The sequence below is a fragment of the Pyrus communis genome, chromosome 2, assembly GCF_963583255.1.
Source record: "Pyrus communis chromosome 2, drPyrComm1.1, whole genome shotgun sequence".
Taxonomy (NCBI): Eukaryota; Viridiplantae; Streptophyta; class Magnoliopsida; order Rosales; family Rosaceae; genus Pyrus; species Pyrus communis.
In genome coordinates, this window is record NC_084804.1 from 30,150,683 (window position 1) to 30,175,924 (window position 25,242).

The window sequence follows — 25,242 nt, forward strand, 5'->3', positions numbered from 1 at the left end:
ATCAGTTATCATAAGTTTTTTTTTGGGGGGGGGGGGGGGGGGGGGGGGCCGCGGTGCAGCATCAGCTTTATAACCATTGGGATTGGTTTATTTAAAGGACAATGGATTAGAAACCATTTAATGGATTATTTAATCATTTTTTATATTTTGTGTTGCATCTGTGTTACAGATATTTGTGCAGCATCAGTGTTTATACATTTTTTGATTGTCATTTGTGCATCATCAATTTTACATAATATTGTAAGAGTTTCATCATTTTTTGAAAGATTTTTGTGCAGCATCAGTTTTTATTGATTATTAGATTTACATTTTAAAATGCATAAATATACATACATATATATATATATATATATATATATATATATATCTAATTATTTCTGTGTAGCATCAGTTTAACTCCATGTTTTTATTTTTTTTGGGTGTAGATCATGTCCATTGTTATAGTGTTGAAGTGTGTAGTAGTTGTGCCGCTTTATCCACATACTAATTATGAGGATTTGTGCGGGCAATTAACTTTTAGGTTTCCAAGTTTGTCATCTGGAGGCTTTCTGTTGAAATACTCATTATACGGAGGCGAACCAAACTGTTTATTAGGGTGCAATGAAGATATTCAGACCTTTCTATTGGTGAATAACTTGATTTCAAGTTCAGTTATTCATGTTTATGTTCAAGCTAAGAAGGAGATGTTTATTGTTTCTACTAGTAGTGTGTTGTCTTGCCTAAGTAAAGCTACTAATATTGGAGATGGGAACCAATTTTTGGGTAAGTATGGCTCTTATGGACCTCACCATTATGCAACAAATGAGCGGCAGAGTTATATTTCTTATGAGGGTCAAAGTTATGAAGATGGTGCAAATGAGATTTGTAGAAAACTTACACAATACTCTATTGAGGTTGGTTTTGTTTTTGAGTTCACTAGGATTGATTGGAAGTGTGTTATTGCTATTTGCTTAAAGAAACTGTTGGAGGGGTGTTAATGGCGTGTTCATGTTGTTGTGCAACAGTCTAGTGGTTTTATCATTAAAAAATTAAATAATATTCATACTTGCACTGGAGTCAAAAGGAGAATAAAAGGTTTGGCCCTTCTGTTTTTTCCTCTTTGTTGGCTGCCAAGGTTCGTTCAAATCCGCATATTAAGGCAAAGGATGATATGAGATAAATGAAAGAGAGTTATTGTAATACCCTAGAAATTTTAAAATATATGAAAATATAGAAAATTTATTGATAAGTGGAAAATGCCCCTCGTTGATTAAACGTAATTTTACAAGGATTTATTTTACCCTCGTATATTTTATCGTATTTCTTGACATATATGGATGGAGTTCGATCCTACAAGCGTGTAGGCCAAAACCGTTCATGAAACGGAGTTATAACGAAGAAATTAGAGATGTTTTCGTTATTGGAAAAAAATTAATAAATAAAAGAAATGAGATTGGAAGTTGCCAGGTGGCAGCAAGAGAGAGGGCGAAATGAGGGATGCGGGAGAGAAAAGGAGGAGGGATCAGTTGAAGGTAATAAATTTTTTAAGGATCAGTTGTGTGATTGACGTAAAAAGAATTCATGCCTTTGATGTTTTGGTTCTTTCTAAACCTAAAATTAGTGTATCCAAAGCTTTGGACTTCCAAAACAGATCCTATCAAATATTTCTATTTTTCCTTTGAATTACTCATATATACAAACTTCGATGTCAACAAGCTCTTATTAGCAGGCCTGCTGAAGCAGCGAGAGAACTTTCCACCATTGGAAAACTGGTGGGTGCATTCCAGCAAGCCATTTTAGTCTTATTTTAGCGCGAATCGAATCTCGTTAAGCGTTAGATAAATTCCGGTTGAAATGAAGTATCTGCACTTGAAACTTATCCTCCCCACCTAAAGAACATCTATCAATGGCCTGGCCCAATTGCTTATATTATCCACAATATCAATAGGTAGCACCTCTCTCAGCTTGTTAACATTCCATTGGCCATCGGATTAGGGCGAGTGTCTAAAGACCGGGTTATCTCTTTGAATCAAGTTACTGCGCAGCCTCGTGAATACAACCATTAGGCTGCGAAGCAGATCTTGCCTGTAGGAATCTAAAAGTTTTAAGTGGGATGTGGAATGTGATTGGTGATGGATGGTGGTTATGAAATCAGTTCCGCATCAGATGATGAGCTCGAGAACTAAGGTAGAGCATGGCTTGCTTATTCCTCAAACGAGCTCAAAAATAGTTGCTTCTAGTTTGAGCTCAGTTAAGACCTCATTAAAAAAGAATTGGGATACTTCCCCCAAAAAAACCAAGAAAGGCGGCAGCCCTCACCTCTGCAGCCGCAGCATGAGGGAGCGGATCTTTCAAAAATTGTGCATATGCATGTAGTGTTGAAGATGTTGATAGGAATATTGAGAAAATGAGAAGTTCTAATGGAGATATTTCCGATTCATTTTTAGATCATCTTCCAGAAGAGCATTATTTTATTATACATTTTCGAGGAAATCGGTTGAACGAAACGAGTAATAAAACTGCATAATCATTTAACGCAATGATTTCTGAAGAGCGTCAGATACCTATTCTTGATTTGATTGAATCAATTAGGGAGAGGTTGATGGTCATAATGTCCGACAAGAGGCGTGTTTTAGAAAAGTGATTTTCTTTGTTATGTCCAAAAAAAGAAGATGATCTTAGAGGTTTTGTTTAAGATGGTAGTCACTGGATTGTTAGTAGGTCATCTGATGATGTGTTTGAGGTTCGAGGGGATATGAACTCTTTAGTTGTTATGTTGGATCAACACCAGTGTTCATGTGTTCAATGGAAGCATAAAGGATTTCCAAGTGCTCATGCTTTGCAAGTTATGCTGCATGATCATCGTGATATTGAGGATTTTGTGGATGACTACTGAAAAGTTTCTTCTTATAAGCTAAGCTATCAGTTTCCTATTGTCCAAGTTTTGACTTGAACAAGCCCACTTTTGATCTACTAAATGCTCATGTTAAGCCTCATTGTACAAGGAGACAAGGTGGTAGACCACGTATTCATCATTACAATTCTAAAAATGAGACAAGAGGTGTAAGATGTAGTCATTGTCATCAGATTTCACTTCATAACAAGCAGACATGTTAGACTTTAATTTGATTTTTATTTTTATTTTTTGAGTGTTGGATTTTTTTTGTATTATGGAAGTTTGTTATTAGATTAGGTTTTTATTATTTTTCATTCATAATAAGTTTTTTGTTATTAGATTAGTTTTTTATTATTTTCATTATATTTCATTCATAATAAGTTTTTTGTTATCAGATTAGTTTTTTATTATTTTTCGTTCAAAATAAGTTTTTGATTTTATGCAAAATTAAGTTATACGTTTTGTACGCAACATTAGTTTTTAGTATGGCAAACTCATGATTTTATTGAAAATATAAACACAAATTTTAAGCAGAATTAGCTTGTTTTTGGATTTACCATTTTGTCTGCTGGGTCATCGTCTTGACTTTTTAGCTTATCTTAGCTTTGTGTTTTTATCTTCCACGCAACCAGTGTCATTTGAATATCTTCATCATCTGTTTGATCATTGCCTTTTTCCAGCATTTCTGAAACAGTTCTTTCATCATCATCATCATCTTCTTGTTGTTGAACGTCAATCATCTCATCATTAGCATCACCTTTTAGACGTTTAGGTGCCACTACAGTTTCATCCTTCTTGGCTACTTGCTCAGGTCCCACTACCATTTCATTTTCTTCAGGATCTTCATGTTGAAGCACTAATTTGTTTTTTTTTTACGTTTTAGCTTTCTTGGTTTTGGTCCCTTCTTAGCTACTTGCTTTCCCATGTTCCTCTTTTTTTATACAGGTGGAGGATAGACAAAGTCGTTGTCATCATCTTCTGAGCACTGTTCAATTGACTCCTCAATTTGTTTTCATTGTCCATCCGTGAGAGGTTAAAGAATTATGTTTTTTGATACTTTATTTGAAAACAATACACAATAGGCACATGCAGAATATCTTTTCACACAAAGTACATGTAGAATCATGTTTTACATAAAAGTATATGCAGTATCAGCTTTACCTCCAAATTTTCATTTGTTTCTTTATAGATTTTTTCATGTAGAACTGTCAAATCCCACTTCACTGCTATTAGCAAGCGTTTCTCCTTTCCTTCTATTGGTTTGATGATTGTGGTGTGATCACAAATCCAATAATGTAGACAAAATAAAAGTTAGAGATTTGTATATTTTTGCAAAATATGACAAAAACTGATTTTTTATTTATTAGTTTATGTTTGCTTACCAGTAAAAGTACAACAAAGCCACTGATGGTTGGTTGTTTGTCTCTTTTTCTCTTCTATGTTCTATCGATTGATTCCATCAAGTATCTTGCTGTTTCCTTGGCTTAGTTGTACTGATTTATGTTATCGATGGAGTTGCAATTCTTGGCCAAACTCCAAGGGAGTTTCCCTGTTGAGCTCCCAAGCAAATTTGTGTTGAGCTAATATAGAATTACAAAGGAGACTGCATCTTGATCCCCTTTTATTGTCCTAGTATCAAATGCAACTTGAATTGCTTGTGCAATTTCTCTTTTACCGATTGTTGTCATTTCTGAGAAGTATTTATCAATAAATCTGTTTTCTTTTAGCTTTAGGATTCTTAAGTCTCTTGTTGACTAAGGGGCTTCTTTGCCTCGATTTGGGATCCCAAATATGCGTTGGACATCATCAACATTTACTTTGCAATATCCATTTTTGAACATTCCTTTTTCAGTGTCATACCAATTCACTATATGTATGACATCTCAGTCTGATTTATTCATATGTAATTCACCTTTTATGTAAGCTTTCGCTAGTCTTCCAAAATGTGACTTATATATGAATGCCAATACTTCTAGTTTTCATCAAGTTTTGGCTTGAACTCTTGTAATAGTTAAGCAAAGGCCAAGAGATTAGTCTTATTTGAGCATAGTCATCATCTGTTGCCCAATGCTTTATAGCAGGAGATTTTGGAGCTGATTTCTTTTTGGTTGCAAAATGTTTTACTTTTGGCGTCATCTTCATAAAAAATGAAACGATAATAAGTATAATTTTAAATCAAATCATATGAAGTCATATAAATGACAAACTAGATGCAAAGGGGTAGATCCTAGGCAGACAAACTAGATGCAGTATTACTAAGCACACAAGCTAGATGCAGTATCACTTAGCGCACAAGTAAATGCAGCATCACTTAGCAAGCAAGGTAGATGCAGAATTGGTTGTTAACGCACAATGTAGATGCATAATTATTTAACACAAGCTTGATGCAATTCCTTTTTTCTTTTTCTACAACATATTTATGTGCATAACCAATTTACAAACAGAAAGTAGAACCAGAGTTAATTTACAAAGTGCAGCATCGAAGCTAGACAATTAATGTTTTTACTCACAAAATTTAGACGCATTTTTATTTTCTTTTTCAGATTTTGTTGAAGAATTAGTATACATATAAACTAAAAAGGTGAAACTGAAACATCTAAAACATTGAAATTGTTTTTTCTTAAAAGTGTTGGAAAGTGTCGGAAACTATAGAGATTTTAGGGGTTTTTGTTCTGCGGAAGTATCTTTTGCGTGATAGGTATTTGAAATGATAGGTTTGGGGAAGATGAAACCACGGGTATTGAATAAGGGAAAAGGGAAACCGGTTAGTTTTTATATTTTTTTGTCGTGTAGTGGTTAACATGTCCGTTTATTAACGGTTATAGTCAAGGGGCGTGGGCTGTAATTTAGTCGGTCCATTTCTTTTTGGGTTAGGCTTAGTTTTTTGTTATTGGTTTTTTGTCCCTCCTTGTAATGTTTTAAAAGGTGTGGAGTTGTGTGAAATATGGTATATAATTGTGTCTCTATAAGCAAGGCTCCCTATATTTTAATGTCTACATTTAGGCAAACTAATTTTTTTTTATAATGTATATTTCGATAACAATTTTGTATGTTCTTCATTTAGGTACATTAATACATTTGATTATTTCGGTATATCCATCGATACAAATATGTAAGTATATTAATTTAATATAATGCATTTCGGTACGTACAATTTTGTACATACATTTCGGTATTGACATTTAGGTACATTAATTCGATATAATATATTTCGGTACATACATATAGGTTCATTATGATATATTTCGGAACAAACATTTAGGTATAAATATATAGGTACAAACATTTCAGTACAAAGAAGTCAATTTTATATATTTTGGTACATTCATTTTTGTACACTTATGTATTACATATTTTTGTATCACCAGTTTCTTTTAATATTTTCTCAGTTATGTTCATTTATAATTAAAGAACTGAATATGTGCATATTAATAAAATTAAAATTTAATGTGGAGAGATTAAATAAAAATACACAGTAAATAACAAAAATTGAATATAAATTTTAATACAAGTACACTTCAAGGGATTAAATTGAATATGTAATCTAGCACCAGAATTTTTTTTAATCTTTTGCAATGACTAATGTTTAAAAACCAAAACTAAGGTAAAAGAACTCTATTGGAGAAAACCAGTGTCAAACAAGTAAAGGAAAGAGAAGCGCACGAGATTTGAAACTGTGAACTTGAGCATAAGTACGTACTATTTTTCTTTATCTCAAAGCTGGAATTCATTTATATGAAGATATTACAATTGTAGAAGCATTACTTACAATGTACGAAAAGACCGAGGAGAACCCTCCTCTCCATCCACAATCGCATATAGGTGAAAACTAAACTAAACTAAAATCATGTTCCGTAGCCATAGATTCATCTTCTATATTTCGCATGACTTAGCTAAATTATGCAATATCCTCTGCAGATGTATTGCAGTCCTTCCAAATACCCCTGCAACGGTTTTCCGATAGCTGTCGTGCCCAGTGAAGCTCTAATATTGTGGAAATTTTAAGCTTGTTTGAATGTATTTTTCATAGATTGATTGAATGTACAAGGGGGGGGGGGATATATAATGAGGTACAAGGTTACAAGCAACCCTACCTTGGCAAATCCTACTAACCCATTAAACCCTAAAGTTGTCACTCCTTAAATTAAGGGAGTGCAGCAAGTAGCTAGCACACAACTATCAACAAGTCATTTAGATGTCAATCTTCCTCAAATTAAAGGATTAGACTTAATAGAGAATCCCAAGGAAAGAGGAAACATAAAATCTGGCAGCATCAGTCACCCCATATCGTCTAATATCCATATACAGCATCAATCATATGTAGTATCAGTCACCCCATATCGTCTAATACTCCCCCTTAAGCTGGATCAAGGAGATTGATCGAGCCAAGTTTGTAAATGAGACGCTGAAAAGGTACTAAGGGAAGTGCTTTTGTGAATACATCTGCCAGTTAATCATGAATGCGAGTATAGATGGTTTGAATAACTTGGGATTGAACTTGTGTCCTAATGTAGTGATAGTTCACCTCAATATGTTTGGTCCTTTCATGAAAAACGGGGGTAGCAATGATATGCATGGCTGCTTGATTGTCACACATGAGTGACATTGGAGTAGAACTAGAGAATCCCAAGTCTAAAAGTAGCCCCTTGAGCCAAATTAACTCACATGTTGTCAATGCCATTGCACGATATTCAGCCTCTATAGTAGAACGTGCAATAACCTGTTATTTTTTGCTTTTCCATGTGACGATGTTTCCTCTAACAAACGTACAATAGCCAGTGGTAAACTTCCTATCAATTGCATTTTCGGCCCAATCTGCATCGGTGTAGCCATTGATTTAACTGGATTGGTTATTCTTCATCTGAATACCTCTACCAATAGAGCCTTTGAGGTAGCGTAGAATTCTTTTGACAATGAAAAGATGTTTCACAGATGGTGCATGCATGAATTGGCTAACCAGGCTCACAGCATAGGTGATATATGGTCTGGTTATGGTAAGGTATATAGGTTTTCCAACTAACCTTTGGTAGTGACTCATATCGGTGAGAGGTTCTCCATCCATCTCAAGCTTTAGCTTACTATCAAGGGGAGTGATAGCAAGCTTGCAATCAAGTAATTCAACCTCAGTGAGAAAATCCACAACATACTTATGCTAATTTAAAAACAAACCCTATTGAGATGTTGCCATTTCAATGCCAAGGAAGTATTTTAGTCTCCCCAGGTCCTTTATGACAAAGGTGTGATTGAGAGATTTCTTGAGAGCTTCAATTTCAACTTCATTTTTACATGGGATGATGAGATCGTCCACATAACCACCAATATACCAGCTAATCCTTTACGAGTGAACAAGGATGGGTCCGCATTACTTTGAACAAAACCAGCAGCTTCCAACACTAAACTCAACTTTGCATACCATGCATGTGGAGATTGTTTCAAACCATAGATTGCTTTGTGCAATCGACACACCATATATCATTTTTATCTTGAGAAGAACCTGGTAAAACACATTTTTTACATCCATTTAATACAATGGCCAGCCACAATTCACAGCCACTGAAAGAAGAACCCCTAACAAAGTTCATTTTGGCTACTAGAGCAAATGTGTCCTTGTAGTCTACCCCAAACGTTTGAGTAAAACCACGTGCAACCAATCTGGCCTTGTGACGTTCAATTGATCCATTAGCCTTAAACTTTGTTTTATAGATCCAACTACTTCTAACAACCTTCTTTCTTAGGGGTGACTTCACAATGCTCCATGTTTGATTGTTTTCCAAGGCATAAAGTTCATCCTTCATTGCATTTCTCCACTCAGGTATTAGTTGAGCCTCTTGAAAGGTTTGTGGTTCAATGTGAGCTAGGAATGTGGCATGATTGGGGTGAACACGACTATAACTCAGCACCTCAGTGATGGGGTGTTTGGAAGTGAAGGTGACATAGTCTCGAAGCCTTGCTAGAGGTTGTTGAGCACGCACAGGATTACGCCTTGAATGAGGTAAAGTGAGAGCCTCTTCGTGACTTTCATCTTTGAGTAGACTCAGTACCATCCTCCAGGTTTCTTGGTTAAGAAGACACATGAGTAGTTTCACCCACAATCTCTTCTTGTTCATGATTGTTAGTGGCTTCTGGATCCAAGTGCACTGAGTGATCAATGCACACAGGCAAGAGAAATAAATCACACATTAGCTCCCCCTCTCGGGAGTGAGCAACCTCCTTGGAGAAATAGGGAGCTGTTTCCTCAAATCTTACATCCTTAGACACAATCATCTTGTTAGTAATAGGATGAAAACATTTGTATCCTTTTTGGGAGGATGAATATCCCATGAAAACACACTTTGCAGCCCTAGCATCCAGTTTGTCATGGTGCAATGCTTGAACATGAACAAAGCACGTGCAGCCAAAGACTCTCAAATGTGATAAAGTTATATGTCTTCCTTTAAGAGTTTCATAAGGAGACTTAAACTCTAAAACACGACTAGGCAATTTGTTGATTAAATAGGTTGCAGTGAGAATGGCTTGTGACCAAAATTTCCTTGGTATGTTCATAAGCAACATCAATGCACGAGTCTTCTCAAGTAAATCCATGTTCTTTCTTTCAAAGATCTCATTTTGTTGTGGGGTTCCCACATAGCTTGTCTGGTGAACAATACCATGAGAGCTTAATTATTGACTCATATTGTTGGATAAGAACTCAGTGCCATTGTCAGTTCTTAGGTTCTGAATGGTTAACTGAAATTGAGTTATGACAAGTTGATGAAAGTCTTTGAACATAGTAAAGACATCCTTTTTTGATTTTAACAGATATAGCCATGTTGTTCTAAAAAAATCATCTACAAAGATAACAAAATATTTATATCCATCAAAAGATTCAATAGTTAGATCCCAAACATCAGAGTGTACAAGTTCTAAAGGTTTGCTAGCCCTAGACATTGAGGAACTAAAAGGGAGCCTAGTAAACTTGGAGAACTGACAAGTATCACACATTATAGATGATTGATACTTTTTGGGAAAGAGTTTAAGCAAAGCAGTCTCTGATAATCTTTGATGCCAGATTTGTTGGTCCTTGGAAGAAATTGAATCAACTTGGAAAGCTTTGACTAAACGAGGTTCCTTGCATAGATAGTAAAGACCATTCAGGAAGAACCCTTCACCAATCGTCTTCTTGGTAAAAGAATCTTGAAACATAACACTGCTTGGTGAGAAAGTGACAAGACAATTTAGGGTTCTAGTGATCTTTCCTATTGATAGAAGTTGAAAAGGAAAGGTAGGAACAAACAATGCAGTAGACTCAAGGTTGTTTGAAAGCAACTTTACATTTCCCACGCCCAAAACCATGGCCTTTTTTCCATTAGCAACTAACACATGACAGGGTTTTGACAAAGTTTGAAAACTGTGTAAGTTTGAGGCTTTGTTTGTCATATGGCCAGTTGCTCCTAAATCGATAATCCAACAATCATGTTCAATACTAGTGTGAAGAGTAGTTGAGAATGCACTAAAAATACATGGAGCTTTGCTTCTTGGTAAATTCTTATTTCAGTAAGGAAACTTGCGAACTGCCCCCAGTAGCGCAGTGGGATTTTCAGTTGTACCCCTTGAGCTTTCTGTAGCTTCTCTATGTCCCTTGGTTTGCATGTACATTGCAAAGTCATTTATGAGCAAGACAGGATTTGAAGTGAAGTCTTGAATGCTCTCAGCGAATGAGGTATAACTGTGATTTGCTGCATGCTGAGGTTTGTATGAGCCAGTATGGAACTGCCTTGAAAGAATCATTCTGTGTTGAACTTAGGTTTCAGTTCGGGGTGCAAAATCCAACACTTTTCCACCACGTGACCTACAACATCACAGTAACTGCACTTCAAGTGTGGATTTTTACCCTTGTAAAGCTTGTTGTCTAAGGGTTTATGTTTGGCAACATAGACTCTTGACTCAAAAATCTTGGAATTCTTCTCCAAGTTCATCACCCTTCTTCGAGTTTCCTCACGTTGAACCGTGACACACACCGTTTTGAAGGAAGAAAGTTCGACAGTCATCAAGATGTGACTCCTGAGATCCTCATAGTCCGAGTTCAAACTAGCAAGCAGCTGATATATCTTGTCTTCTTCAGCTCTTTCAGAAGAATTGCAGCATCAATGGTGTGAAATAGATAAACATCTAACTCATTCCACATAGTCTTGAGACTTCCCAGGTGCTGCACAAAGGTTTTTCCATCTTGTTGAAGACTGGCAATGTCCCTCTTTAGCTGAAACACTCATGCATAATTATTTTGATTCCCGTACATGTCCTTCACAAATTTCCACAGATCATGTGAGGATTCAGAATAGCTGAAGATTTTAGCGATATGTTTCTCCATTGAGTTGAGAAGCATTGACATGACTTGTTGGTCCTTGCATAACCATGCTTCATATGCTTGGGTAGAAGGCTCGGGTGATTCAACTCCTCCATTGATGAACCCTAGCTTTCCTCTTCCATCGAGGGCAAGAGACACTACTCTAGACCATGGGAGATAGTTGAATTCATTTAACAAAACTGAGCATAAACGCATATTCGTATTTATCTCAGTATCTGGAACGAAAGAAGGAGAACTTTGTGAGTTTTCTCCCCCAAGGTTTACTAAACTTGCTTCAAACCATAACTGGAGCTTGAAGATGAACATCAGTGGAAAAAAAATGGGCAAAGACAGGTCAAGGACGACACTGCTCTGATACCATATGGAAATTTTAAGTTTGTTTGATGTATTTTTCATAGATTGATTGAATGTACAAGGGGGGATATATAATGAGGTAGAAGGTTACAAGCAACCCTACCTTGGCAAATCCTACTAACGGGGTAAACCCTAAAGGTATCACTCCTTAAATTAAGGGAGTGCAACAAGTAGCTAGCACACAACTATTAACAAGTCATCTAGATGTCAATCTTCCTCAAATTACGGGATTAGACTTAATAGAGAATCCCATGGAAAGAGGGAACATAAAATCTGGCAGCATCAGTCACCCCATATCGTCTAATATCCATATGCAGCATCAATCACCCCATATCGTCTAACAAATACCAACCCGTAGATGTGCATGTTTTCCTTTATATTTTTCACATTTATATTTGACTATTTGTCGAGATAATTTCATTTAATTTTTTAAATAATAACACCAATCTTTATTGCGACAACAAATGCAGACAAATACACGATATATACAATTTTCCTTCGTTTTGTTAAACAAATACAACATGTGCATCCAGTCTCAACATTTCCCAGAATTCTTGTGGGTTTTAGTTCTGATTTGGCATCGTCTGGGGTTAGATATACAATTTGTTACTTGCTGGAGCACTTTATGGTGGATGTCTTGGTCACAACTGCTCGTGGTATAGAGGAAGATCTCGTAAAATGCCTCGCAGGTTCTGTTGGTAATTCCAGACTTTCTGGTTGGTTCATATGTATAGAGGAAGATCTCGTAAAATGCCTCGCAGCCTCCTTGTTACCGTGCCATTGCAGCACCTGATTATCACCTTCGGAAATGAAATCACAAATACAAAGCATGCTGTCATTAATTTGAACATATATTTTGGCTATGAATGGTGAAGTTCTGCATGCAACTCCACGAAAGACGGGAATAATCATCCTCGGAACATCACATTTGCAGCGCCAATTGATTTCATGATGGCATGGATTATATGGAAAAATAAAAGCTTCTGCATTAAGCGTTTAAGGTATACTAAATGATTTCCTCTTGCTTGGTTGAACGAGGTACATTCCGATGTTACTTAAATCAAGTTGGATGTATTTTGGGTTAGTACTTCATTACATAGCTTGAGAAAGACGTTTGCAGAATCATTCGCCGTCAACATCGAAGGATTTGCAGCTGGTACAGTGAGCCTCTGAACTTAGACACCCAATTTTGTTCATAGCACTGAGGAAGCTCCAGTGCCAATTCCGCTTCACTTTCTCAGCAACCAAGGAAGCGACAAGTGTTGAGGGAAGCGAGGAATCAAGAGGGTATGTACAAACAGCATGTGAAACCAAGCAAGCAAGAACAAAATCGCCAGCGTAGAGAAGCTAAAAACCGCATCTAATCAAATATTTGATACAAGTTTTTCCTTTTTAACAAAAGAAGAGTGGACACTCTGTGCAAGATCCTAATTATTAGTTTTCTTTCATCTCAAAACTGAAATTCTGTTTATATGAAGACATTACAACTGCAGAAGAATTACTTGAAATGTACGGGAAGAGCCACAAAGGACTCTTCTCCATCCATATGTTCTCCATAATCACATACAACTGCAAACCAAATTAAACTAAATCCCGTTCCGCAGCCAAATCCGGCTATATCCTCTGCGAATTGTATTGTTTCCCTTCCCAAATAGCCCTGTAGTTCTATAGTTATCTTGTTTGTTTGTTGAAAAGTATACCCTTCTAATGGTTTTTCGTTAGCTGCCAACCCCGCGTCCTGCGAATCTCTAGTAGTTCTTCCAACTCCTAGGTGCATGTTTTTCCTTTCCTTGATAGCTGCATCTATATACATTGATCTTATAAAACAACCCAGGAGGAGGCTCTTACGTTTTTTCTAGGAGTACTCTGCATATTCTGGAGGATGTTTTTCAGTTGCTAATTTGGAACACCTCAACTAATGACAATGCCTGCTGTTATAAAACCATAGGCAAGGTAGAATTCCCGTCATTCCAAATGGCGAAACACAGACAACACGCATATCTATTTCATCCCTCCTGAGAACCACACAAGCCGGAGCCACTCAATCCACCACACTAGATAAATGCTTTTAGATCGATCACGTCACCAACAGAATAAGCTCTGCAATTACAGTCCAAAACGCAAGATGGTCTAAATATAAACTTCCAATAGATCTGAGATACAAATAAACTTGAACTGGCTAAGCATGTATTAGGTATTTAGTTACATACAAATTTCTTTTCCTTGTCGACGGAGGCTAGAAGCTCCTCTTGTTTAAGACGGGCTTCCTCCAGTGCCTAAAAAAAAACAAACAAAAAGAAAACACGTATAAGTTTTCCTTTTCTTGCTTCAATTTTAACTGCAATAATAGAATTGAAAATTTCAAGACATTACCTTCTTGGCTTCTGTCAGCTCTTGTTCCAAAGCATTGATGCGGTCAAGAGCAGCCTTTAGCTTTTCTTCTTTCTGCATCTCAACCTTGAAAGCCATTCGCACAAAAAGAAATGGATATGATTACGTTTATTGTTGTCCTGATTTGGATCTTTCTTTTTCTGGTATGCAAACTTCAATAAAAGAATTCAAGAATATCAAGATGATTACTTGCTTGGTTGAAGACAGCTCTTGTTCCAAGGCACTGAGTCGATTGAGAGCAGCGTTCAGCCTTTCTGCCTCTCTCTCAGTTCCCTTGCAAACCATTGAATCAACATCGTCATATCCCATGGGATACATTCTCGGAGTTAAAAGCTGCACAAGATGAAGCAAATGAGCATATCATATAATAAGGCCCAGCAAGTGCCATGTCCAGAATTTTCTCCCTATGGAGGCAAAGTTGAACTATAATAAGACTAAATATTTCAAAAAAGAGACAGTTAGAGAGTTAGTGTTAACTGATTGATAAATATGCGAAAAAGATAAAGGGCCCTGCATACTTCTTCAGGCAAAGAAGAGAGATGGTCTGAGTGCGTTTCAGCCTCTAAAAACGTATCTGAGCAGAAAGAATCCATTCTCTTCATGTGGTAGCATACCAAGAGAAAATAGCAACAAAATCAACGTCAGGAAACTGAGAATTTTATAAAATCTGAGACAAGAAGGTTTGAAGATGGGCCATAAACACACAAAAATGAAAAGGCAACTTGAGCCAAGGTCTGAGTACATTTGTGCAAGCCATCGCGTCTTCGGGGATTAACTTCTCTTCAGAGACTTTTGGCTCCTCTTTAGAGACTTTTGGCTCCTCTTCAGAGACTTTCGTCTCGTCTTCAGATATTTTCTTCTCCTCTTCCAATATTTTCTCCTCCTGTTTCTCCTCCAGATCGCCTGATGAAGTGTTGCTTGTGCATTTGGCCTCACGAATACTCTGAACCATCTGCCTCATCAAAATAACAGATTTGGAGATTATTTTCACATTACAATACAAATTAGGATAAAAAAAAAATTCAATTACTTGCTGATAAATTCGGTTGGTTTACCACTATCCCCAAAGGCTAAGCTGTTATATTGTTGGACAACATTTATTTAATTCCAAAACTCTCCCTCACATATGGCCTCTCTCCAACACTAATATTGAAAGGTTGTAATTGCAGGCGTTCAAACTAAGGCTGTTGATTTTCCATTTTCCTAAAAGCTCAAGTTGTTAACGGGTCAAGAATTATTTCATATTCGAACTGTAGAAAATCACCTTGATTATTTCTGTATCGTTCCATGGGCCCTTATCAGAGAGCATGCAACCACCCTTATCAGCACAAGTGCAACTACCACCGAAAAAATCTGGTAGCTCACTGCAGGTTCAACATAAAGAAGAGTATTATAACAGGAAGCTTGGTTAGCTCAGACTGAACAAGATACAGATGAAGAAATGTAAAGCAAGATGAAGAAGTGGATAGAAGAAAAAATAGTTTTCCTAGAACGATACTTACGTGGCCTCAATTATTTCAAGCAACTTGCTCTGATATTGATTTCCCAGAACCTGACGCAAAATATAAACAACTTTAGCACCAGTACTAGATAAAAAATTTCACTAGTTTAGAGTGAAGAAGGGACGAAAGCTTACATTGATTTTCGAAGTGGTCTTGGGATCAAGGAAAGATTTGACAGTGTTCCATAACAGCCTAAATCCAGAACCAGCATTGATGATGAACATACGGTTCAGGGTCTACGTTAAAAAAAAGTTCAATCAGCACCACAGAATATGAAAACTATCTTTCATGATAGTTAAACAATCCAAGAATCTTGTTTCACGCAAAACTTGAAATCATACAGCCTTTTACTGGATACCTCAGGATAATTGTCACCATCAACCTTCTGAAGGCGCTGGATGAGTTCCCTTGCAGATTTATTTAAACTTGTAAGCCCCTGCGGATCAAGTAAATATATAAATATAACCCATCATGTTTGACACCACAATAGTTAGATCTAACAAGAAGATCCCCTTAATAATAAATGAATTAGAATATCAGTTTCTCTACAGAATAATTGGATATCTCCAATTAACCAATATTAAGAGAGTTTTCACATACCACTCCTTGGACATCAAGAATAGTGGTACTCTGATCAATGTGCTTTTTTGCTGCAACGGAACAGGCAGGGAATTTACAGATAAAGGTCCTCTCAAACTCCCGTACGTGGTACCTTACATACCGGTCCATTGTTGTTGCTTGCATCAGCTTATTAGAATCAACTTGACCCAGTTTCTCAATGTAGACAGGCCGTCCATCCTTATCAACTCCATGATGCCCTTGTGGATAGTATTTCAAGACTTCATCGACTTCCTTGAACTCAAAGTCCTTAGAGAAAAAACAAAAGGAAAAATTTCAGACAAACAACAGCTATTCCAACTAAACCAATCTCCACCATATTCCAAGTTCAACATAAGCATTGAAAACTACCTCCATAATAGTGTCAGCACCATATTCCTGCCTCCATTGGAGCATGTCAGACCACATTTGCTTTGTTTTCTCAACATCAAATTTCCGGGCCCTTAAAAATCTGCACCATCATACAACAGTATAACAAACAACCCATTCATAACCGGATATAGCACCTCGGGCATAAAAAATTGTTATGGCCAATCAAAACAGAGAATAAGTAACCTTAGCAACATATGAGTATCGTCATGTTTCGAGGGCAGTAGTTCTTCCGAAAGAAGTTTTTGCCGGAATTCCTGAGCTGCCTTGAGCTCCTCGGCATCAATGTCGTCCTCCATAGGGAAAGACATTACTTTACTGTTCCTTCGACCCTTATGGAAGGAGTTTGTAATCATATTTGCTGCCTTCTTGAAAGATCCAAGCTTTGTTTTCCTCTCGTCCTCAGAGTTCCCATCTGCACACAGAAGTAATCAAAATAAATTGACCCACAAGCACAAATGGGTCTTTCTCTCTCTTTTCCATCTTCTGCTAGACAGTTAATCTTCGCTATATCGTCCCAATTTTATCGGATTTCCGAACAAAATGCAAACAAAATTCAGAAAACACAAAATTCATATGAATTGGGAGAAACCAAACCAATATGTTCCTCTGGTAAATCAAATCAAATAAACTAAAACTATGAAATTATGAATATAACCCAAAACAATTTCAACAAAAAGAATATCTTTTTTTAGATTCCATTGTACTATTTTTGGCCGTTACAGAAGGAAATATCAACTTGTAAAGTAAAAGGTGTATTCTTGAACAATTTTCTCTATAAATATCTAAAGAAAACAGTGACTTTCAGGTTTCAACTCACCCAGCTGCTTTGATTTTGATTAAGGACATCAAATATTGATATTCTTCTGTCAAAAATGTATGGGGCTGACCAAAACTCTGAATCCATGACCTCCAAACATGGTGGTTGATGGATCCCAAAGGGACCTGACTACTTGGTGGAGAAGAACATGCCTGCACTCCTCCCCTCCTCACATGGAGGAAGGCACATTTTCCTACGTTGCAGGTGGTCTGAAGGCCACAAGGTGGCACGTGGATTTCACAGGCCGCTCCTGGCACATGGAAACGATGTCAAAGCGGCGTCAACGCAACCCCACGCGCGCGATAGCTGTTATTGTTTGGGTTTTTGCTATGATCTAGTCGTAATTTATTCTTCAAATTATTGTATTTTTATTACGTCTTTTGTGATGCATTGTTTCGAATTAGCCAAATTATTATGAGGCTTAAATGTCAAAATAGCCATTGTGTTATAGTTATATGATTAATTTAGTTTTTTTTTTTTTATTTGGTTAATTTAGTCCTTGCGTTTATCTTTATTAGCCAATTAAAGACGTTTCATTCAATCTTTGTTAAAAAATTTATAAGAAAAACTATAAGAGATATAATTATCCTTTTTACTTTACAGAAAAATGCGAATTAATGAGAAATAAAACTTCCCATCTAAAAAATGATTAAGAATGTGACATAGAAAAGAGAGGAGGTAACATTAGGGAGGAGGCCGGGCGAGTTGGGAGGAGAATAATTTTTCTTTTAGTTTTTAATTGTATTTCATTTTTAAATATTTTAAATCAAATAAATAAGTCTATAGTAATTTATAAATTTTTACAGAAATTAGATGGAAATGTCTTTAATTGGCTAATCGAGATCAACTCAAATACCAAATTGGCCAAATTGAAAACATAGGGACTAAAACGACCTAATGACTAAAACAAATGGACCCTTTTACCATTTAAGCCTTATTACAATGATGATGTTGTCATGTGATAATTTGAGACTGTTATTTGAATAGCTGACAACGTTTTTAGATAATTAAATGTGTTTCTGATCCAATTTGATAGTAAATCTTAAAAATGTTTTAATTTGATAGTAAATTTTAAAAGTGTTTTTACATCGTAATGTGCGTTTTGGAAGCACATAAATATTAGGTAACACTTCAAATGTTTTTTTAAGAAGCACTAAGATTTCTATGAAATAAATTATGAGAAAAAAAGGTACTTCTCATAAAGTAGGACATGTATACCTTTAGTGTTGGACGAAAACAAGTAGTAAATTTTTAGTGTGGCATTTTGTCTAAGAGCTGGTGGGCCACAATCCTCTAACAAGCTATTGTGGTTTTCGACAAATGCCAACAACTTTCGAACGAGTCTATCAACATACTCAAGATAGTCTATCACTAGATATCAACAGCAGCGCACACAAAGACGATGCCAAGTCTCTTAGGCATTTTGTCGAACAACTTATGTGAACGAAGTAGTTACCACCCCGATGAACACTGTGGCCAGTCGACAAGCATTTTACTTAACATGAAATATTTCATCATAGTATATGCTAAGACCAACTTCAAGGGAGAGACGAATTCAAATATTTGGGTTTAAACCCAAAAAATGCAATTCAATGGGGAGATCTAACCCCAAAAGCTTCAGCTCTGGACCCAAACTAAAACCCAACAATTTTTGGGGGCCACACACTTTTTTAAAAAACAATCTGATGATGAACTATGTCCGCCGATAGGGGCCCCAACTGGCAAGGGGACCCAGTCGCAAAACGTTAACATTTTAGGGGCCTCAATGGCCGTTCGATTTTTGGGCCGTTGGTGTTCAACGGTTTAAAACATTCGTAAAATTAAATTAAGATTACATTTCTCAAAGTTACAAATAAAAAATCTTTCCTGAAAAGAAAAAAAAAGAGTAGGATTAAAACCACTATTTTAAAAATTCCTGCGTAGCGCCATTTAGGCCTCACCTATGCGCTAGGTAGATGTCCATCGCACTGATTAATCCCTAAGTATTTGAAAATTAAGAAAGGGGGCCTAGGCCTGCTTAGGCACTCGCCTAGGCTGCCTAGGCGCCCACCTAAACCGCCTAGACAACCTAGCCACCCGCCTAGCCCGCCTAAACCTGCATAGGTCGCGACTCTCACTTATACAAAAATCAATAACTTTCATTTTGCATTTTAATTTTTTCAATAAATTGTAAGAGACTTGTTGAATATTTAGGTGAACACGAATTATATGCTTGTTTCTCATGCTTTTCATTATGTTTTAATACTTTACAATCTATATGTCATTCAATTTTGCAGTTTATTACAATACATAATTAATTTACTTAAATCCACCTAGTCCACCTAGGCCCTTGCCTTGGCCCCGCCTAGGCGTTAGTTCGAGGATCTTTTAGAACCTTGGTTAAAACCATTCCACCACAACTAATACATTTTAGGTCCTTAATTTTAGGTCTTGAAGGTTACATGACATTCATTGTTCAAAGACCTAAATTGTGTTTTTTTGTGGACCTAAATATTTAGATTTGGGTTCAAGGGTTGGGGCTGGTCTAAGAAGAGAGCTAATCATAGAGAATGTTCAAACTTATGAGACACAAATAAAAAATTAAAATTAATTTCCAAAACAAATTTGTTCATTATTTGGATGTATTAAGACTTACCTTGGAAATTGAAGATTGTCGACGGAGAAAGTAATGGAAAAAAGGAAACAAGAATTGGGATGCGGGGGAGAGAAAGTTTTGGAGTTTGTAGGATAGGAAGTTTTGGAGTTCGGGGGAGAAGAAAATGAGGGGGTTTGCGGAAAAAGATGAGGAAGAGATGAATGAGGAGAAAAAAGTGGATCTGGATTTTTTAAGAATCCTGGTGAACCCTTTGGTACTTTGTCGCCTAAAGTTTGCATTTACTTGTTGGCTTAAATGTCTCAACTGACCATTTCAAACACTTTGCATGACGAAGACTACTGTTCGTCATGCAAGAACCACACTACGACGAAGCTTTCCCTCGCGCAAGAAAAGGTTTGTCGCGAGATAAATTGGTGTCAAATCTTCATTTTATTGCATTTTTTCCCCCACAGATTGGGCGATGCATATCCAGTTTGTCGTGCAAGGTCCTCTTTCACGACGAATATCTTCGTCACCTAAAGTTTTCAATTTTTTTTTGCCGGGACGATTGTGCACAACAATGGCCTTACTGTATTGTGCAAAGATCACTTGCGCGATGAAAACTATTTCAACACCTAGAGTTTTGTCGCGCAAGTAGTGTTTTTTACTAGTGTAGCTTGAAACTTGGGTTTGCACTTGCATATTGGACTAGAATTCGTATAGCGTATGTTTATACCTCATGCCCTGTGAGATATAGTTATATTATTGACCCTAATATTTAACTTAAATTATGCCATCAATATGGTACTTGATGTCTTTACCTTAGCATGTTTACCGAGAAAAATATACATGTAAACAAGAGAACTGCAAGATCTTATGTGACTTACGTAACTAGTAGCATTTTTATCAACATAACCTGTAATTTATATGTGAGATTATCTCTTAATTTAACTAAAAGGAAGATATTAATTAAGCAGATGAAGAACGAGGAATTACAGTTTGTTCTCTGGAACCTTCATGCCATTCTAGTACCGTTTACTAGTTTCAAACGCATGTGAGCACGATTTGTATGTGTATTGACAGGCTCTTACCATGCAAACGAATCTATTCTATATATCCATTTGCAATTGCTCCAGGCAAACTCTAATCTAAACATAAAGATAAACGCTAATAGTTGTATAACACATTACTTTGATCCTTGAGATTGAAAATCAACAGAAATGGTCCCTGAGATTGTCCACCATTAATTATTTTGGTCATTCCGTTGAAAACTCCGTTAAGTGTCTCGGAGCTCTTAGCTGAAAGTTTGGGCAATTTTCAAATCTTCGTAACTCAATCGTTTCTTAACTTCGACCCATAATATATCAAAATGAAGATAGGAAAGTGTAGAACAATATTATACCTATTTGGAAGCCCAATGGTTGCTGGAGATGGCCGGAAAATAGCTTGAAAGGTGACTGGTCCGTGCGAAAACTGGAAAACTTGCTGGAAACTAGGTAAACTTTAAACGTTCATGACTTCTTCAATACTCAACAAAATCGAGTGATTCAAAAATGAAAATCATAGATGAGAAGAAGAGAATGGTACCTTTCTTGACGGCTAACTCTCCATGGTTTGGCTGGAAAATAGCTCGAAAGTGGCTGTCTTGGTCTCGAGTTAGCCACTTTCGAGCCATTTTCTGGCCAAAAAGGCGAATTAGCCATCAAGTAAGGTACGATTCTCTTTGTCTCGTTGAGAAGTATGATTTTCATTTTTGAATCACTTGATTTCGTTGAGTATTGAAGAAATTATGAACGTTTAAAGTTTATCCAGTTTCTGGCGAGTTTTCCAGTTTTCCTACGGACCAGACACCTTTCAAGCTATTTTCCGGCCATCTTCGGCAAACATTGGCCTTCCAAATACATATAATCATGTTCTAAACTTCCCTATCTTCATTTTAATAGATTATGGGTAGAATTTGGTTAAAATACGATTGAGTTACGGAGCTTTAAAAATTGCCCAAACTTCTGGCCAAGAGCTTCGAGACACTTAATAGAGTTTTTAACGGAATGACCAAAATAATGGATGATGGACAATCTCAGGGACCATTTCTATTGATTTTCAATCTCAAAGACCAAAGTGATGTGTTATACAAATCTCAGAAACCATTTTGGCTAAAAAGCCAAATATTTATATTCAAATCCCTAATACATACAAGATGAAACCCTAATTAAAAAAAAAACTCAAAAACTACTGTGTGATTCAACATCCAGAAGATCACAGATATACATAACCATCGATCAAAATATATATCCATTTAAGTATATGTGGGGTTTCATAAACCAAAGATCAGATGAAGATCATGCCAAATATTAATTGGATTGTCGTAATTACCAGGTTTAAGGTTTGGGTCAACATCAGCTCCAGACATAGTGCCACACGGGATTGATCAAGTGTTTGAGACCGCCAAGGGGTAGTAGATCCGTCAAGAACTTGTGTACATATATCACAAGGTGCTCAAAACTAGCGCCCCTCGGGGGATGTACCTCTACCTATAACGTAATTGTACACCAAAACAAAACATAGATTAAAAAACTACAAAAATCAAAACAATCGTGTCATTAACATGCATTCAAATAATTTAGAATGAAACTAAGCCTGCATTCAAATCATTTAGAATGAAACTAACATGATCGTTACGGAAAGAAAAAAAAGGGTAATTAACCATGGAGGTTGAAGATTTTGAGGATTAATCTAAAGCAAGAATTCGAGAATATGAGACAATTAATACCTTTTGACAAGAATGTAGGGGGTTAAGTGGGGCTAACAACTTCAGTGATGGAGCACTACACCCCCACATTCATGGTCAGAGTTCGACTATCGTCCTTCCCCGCCCTTGTTCCTGCTTTAGACCTTCTTAGTATCCAAAAAAAAAAAAAAAAAAAGAAAAAAAAAAAAAAAGGAAATGTAGAGGGTAAGAGATAAACGTGGTAGGCATATATATGATCCGGATTAATCTCCGAAGTTGTACGGCCAGAGAGGAGCAATGAGGATAACATGACTGATATAGAAAAGAAAGAGTCAAACAAGAATGGAGGTTTTTTGTTTCATTTTTCCATTGACATGTGGTCTCTTCTGTGTGCCATGCATTTGCATGCCTGCTTTGGATTTCTGTTGGCAAAGAAAGAGAGTATGCGAAATGCAAGCCACCCCATTCAATCTCATTCTTTAGCTTTCCACGCTAGCTAGTTAACCAACCTTTTACAAATGGAAACTGCATCTCCCTATTTCCACACAAAATTACTATAAGTTCCCTCTAATTTTATCAACAAAATGTCAATTGTGACCATATTAACTGACTACGTGACATGGAATGTGTTAACTTTTGATCTGCACTTGGTGCTGTAACTGTTTGACCGTAGGAACCTTTCACCTCCTCTCCGGCTCTCCCATGATCCTCAGAAAAAGAAAAGAAAAGTTTAATTCTTTGAGTATCTTGTATCATATGCCTTTAAATCGATAAAAAAAAAAAAAAAAAAAAACGCCTTCTTCTTCTTCCTTTCATGTAATAAGAATTTCCAAGAAAAAAGTCTTCAACTTTAAGTTTTTAATTTAATTTCGGCCATGGACAACAAAGAAACTAAGAGCACTCATGTTATATCGATCTGAACTCAGAACCAAAAGTTCTGAGCATGTTATTCTTCATATCAATTGCTCACGTCGGAGACTGATTCTGTTGATTAAAGTCGGATGGGTGGGGGTGGGGGGAGATTCCTATAATTTAGAGAAGGGTAATACTAGGAGTCAAATCCCGGCCCGGGCCCCCACCACATCTCGGGCTCGACTCTACTGTAGCATGATATTATCCGCTTTGGGCCCTGACCATGTCCTTACAGTTTTGTTTCTAGGAACTCACACGAGAACTTCCCAGCAGGTCACCCATTATGGGATTGCTCTTGCGCGAACTCGTTTAACTTCGGAGTTCCGATGAAACCCGAAGCCAATGAGCTCCCAAAAGGCCTCGTGCTATGTAAAGATGCGAATATACATATAAGGCTTACAGGATCCTCACCCCTGGGCAATGTGGGATGTTACACTAGGGAGACCAAAATTTTAAACCAAATTAATGATTTGGTTGTTGATGATTAGATTATTAATTAAGTGTCGATTAACATGTTTATTTCTTATTAATGATACATAATTTGTTTTGCAAATCTAATTTAAAATTTTAGTCTCCTATCAATATCCTCTAGAGAAGAATCAAATGCAACATTACAACTGAGGGAGGAGAGGGAGGAGGCAACGGGAAAGGCTAAAAACCTACAAACTAGGGTTTATGCGTGAAACGTATAAAGATGTTTATAGATGCATATTTTAATTTAATATTTGCTGAAGTTCAGAACCATATTACTGTTAGCTCATTGTGAGACTAAGCACACTTTCTCCTTCTTAGTCATATTACTGTTAGCTCATTGTGAGACTAAGCACACTTTCTCCTTCTTAGTGTATATAATATTGTTTGTTAAAAAATAAAAAATAAAAAATATCTGTTCTAAAATTGAGGAGGAATTGACTGTTCATTCAACTACAGTCAATTGTTTGCCCCTTGATTTCATCTCATTTACAATGAAATCATGAGATTTGGGCTGGGTTTGAAGGGTATTTATTAGAACTTAGAAGGGTAATTTTGTTCGCAGGGTTTAGGATGCATTACCCCTTGATTTCACCTTATTTACAAGAAACCCATCATATTTGGGTTGGGTTGGAAGGGCAATTTTGTCCTCTCGGTTTTGAGTGAATTCGGGGGTTGCCCTGTAGGTTTTTATTTGTTGTCCTTCAATGAGGGTTTCGGGGGGATGGAAGCTCTGACAGAGAGAGGAAGAAAGAGAGAGAGAGACAGAGAGAGACAAAGATCGAGATAGATGGCAATGGAAAGAGAGTGAGGGGGAGGGGTATGGGTGATGGATTTCAGAAGTGGGAGAGTGGGGATGGTCAGAAAAAACCATACGGGTCGTCCTGATCTACCGCTACATGCCTGGATTTCCAAAGATAAATTCCTTTTTTTAATTCGTTTTTTTACTGTCAGCTTAGATTGTCATCGTTTCTGCCTTTTTGTTGTGGATTATTTTCGATTTTTTTAGTGTGTTAGGTCAGGTTTTGGGGGATTCATCAGAGATGTTAATTTCCCTTATTTGTTTTGTTTTCTCTCATTTTGGGCATTCATCTCTTTTTCTGTATGTTTGTTCTCTGTTTTAAGGTTGGTTGCTTTTTTTTTTTTTTTTTTGGGTTTTTTTGTGTGGCTTTTTATTTATTTTTCCAGGTTATAGATCTGATGGTTTTTTGTATACCAATCTTGGTTTTGTTTTTCCTCGAAAATTGTTTTTATCTGATTGTGGGTTCGTGAGTTTTAATTTC

At 36.6% G+C, this 25,242-nt stretch overlaps 1 protein-coding gene across 2 annotated transcripts; it reads right to left on the reverse strand.

The window, feature by feature from the left end:
* Window positions 1-12,935: 12,935 nt before the first annotated feature.
* On the reverse strand, window positions 12,936-17,563 carry LOC137725405 (phosphatidylinositol/phosphatidylcholine transfer protein SFH1-like). Of its 2 annotated transcripts, XM_068464071.1 has the most exons (14): window positions 17,274-17,563; window positions 16,640-16,868; window positions 16,436-16,535; window positions 16,067-16,333; window positions 15,825-15,902; window positions 15,601-15,702; window positions 15,467-15,516; window positions 15,229-15,328; window positions 14,707-14,916; window positions 14,483-14,560; window positions 14,154-14,297; window positions 13,947-14,030; window positions 13,784-13,849; window positions 12,936-13,673 (listed from the first exon to the last, which is right to left on the reverse strand). In XM_068464071.1, exons 2-14 carry the CDS (start codon window positions 16,807-16,809, stop codon window positions 13,656-13,658), a joined length of 1,467 nt encoding a protein of 488 aa, XP_068320172.1. In that variant the 5' UTR covers window positions 16,810-16,868; window positions 17,274-17,563; the 3' UTR covers window positions 12,936-13,655. The 2 variants fall into 2 exon arrangements, with proteins under 2 accessions (XP_068320172.1, XP_068320173.1); XM_068464072.1 differs by lacking the exon at window positions 17,274-17,563 and having other exon boundaries at window positions 16,640-17,209.
* Window positions 17,564-25,242: the final 7,679 nt, after the last annotated feature.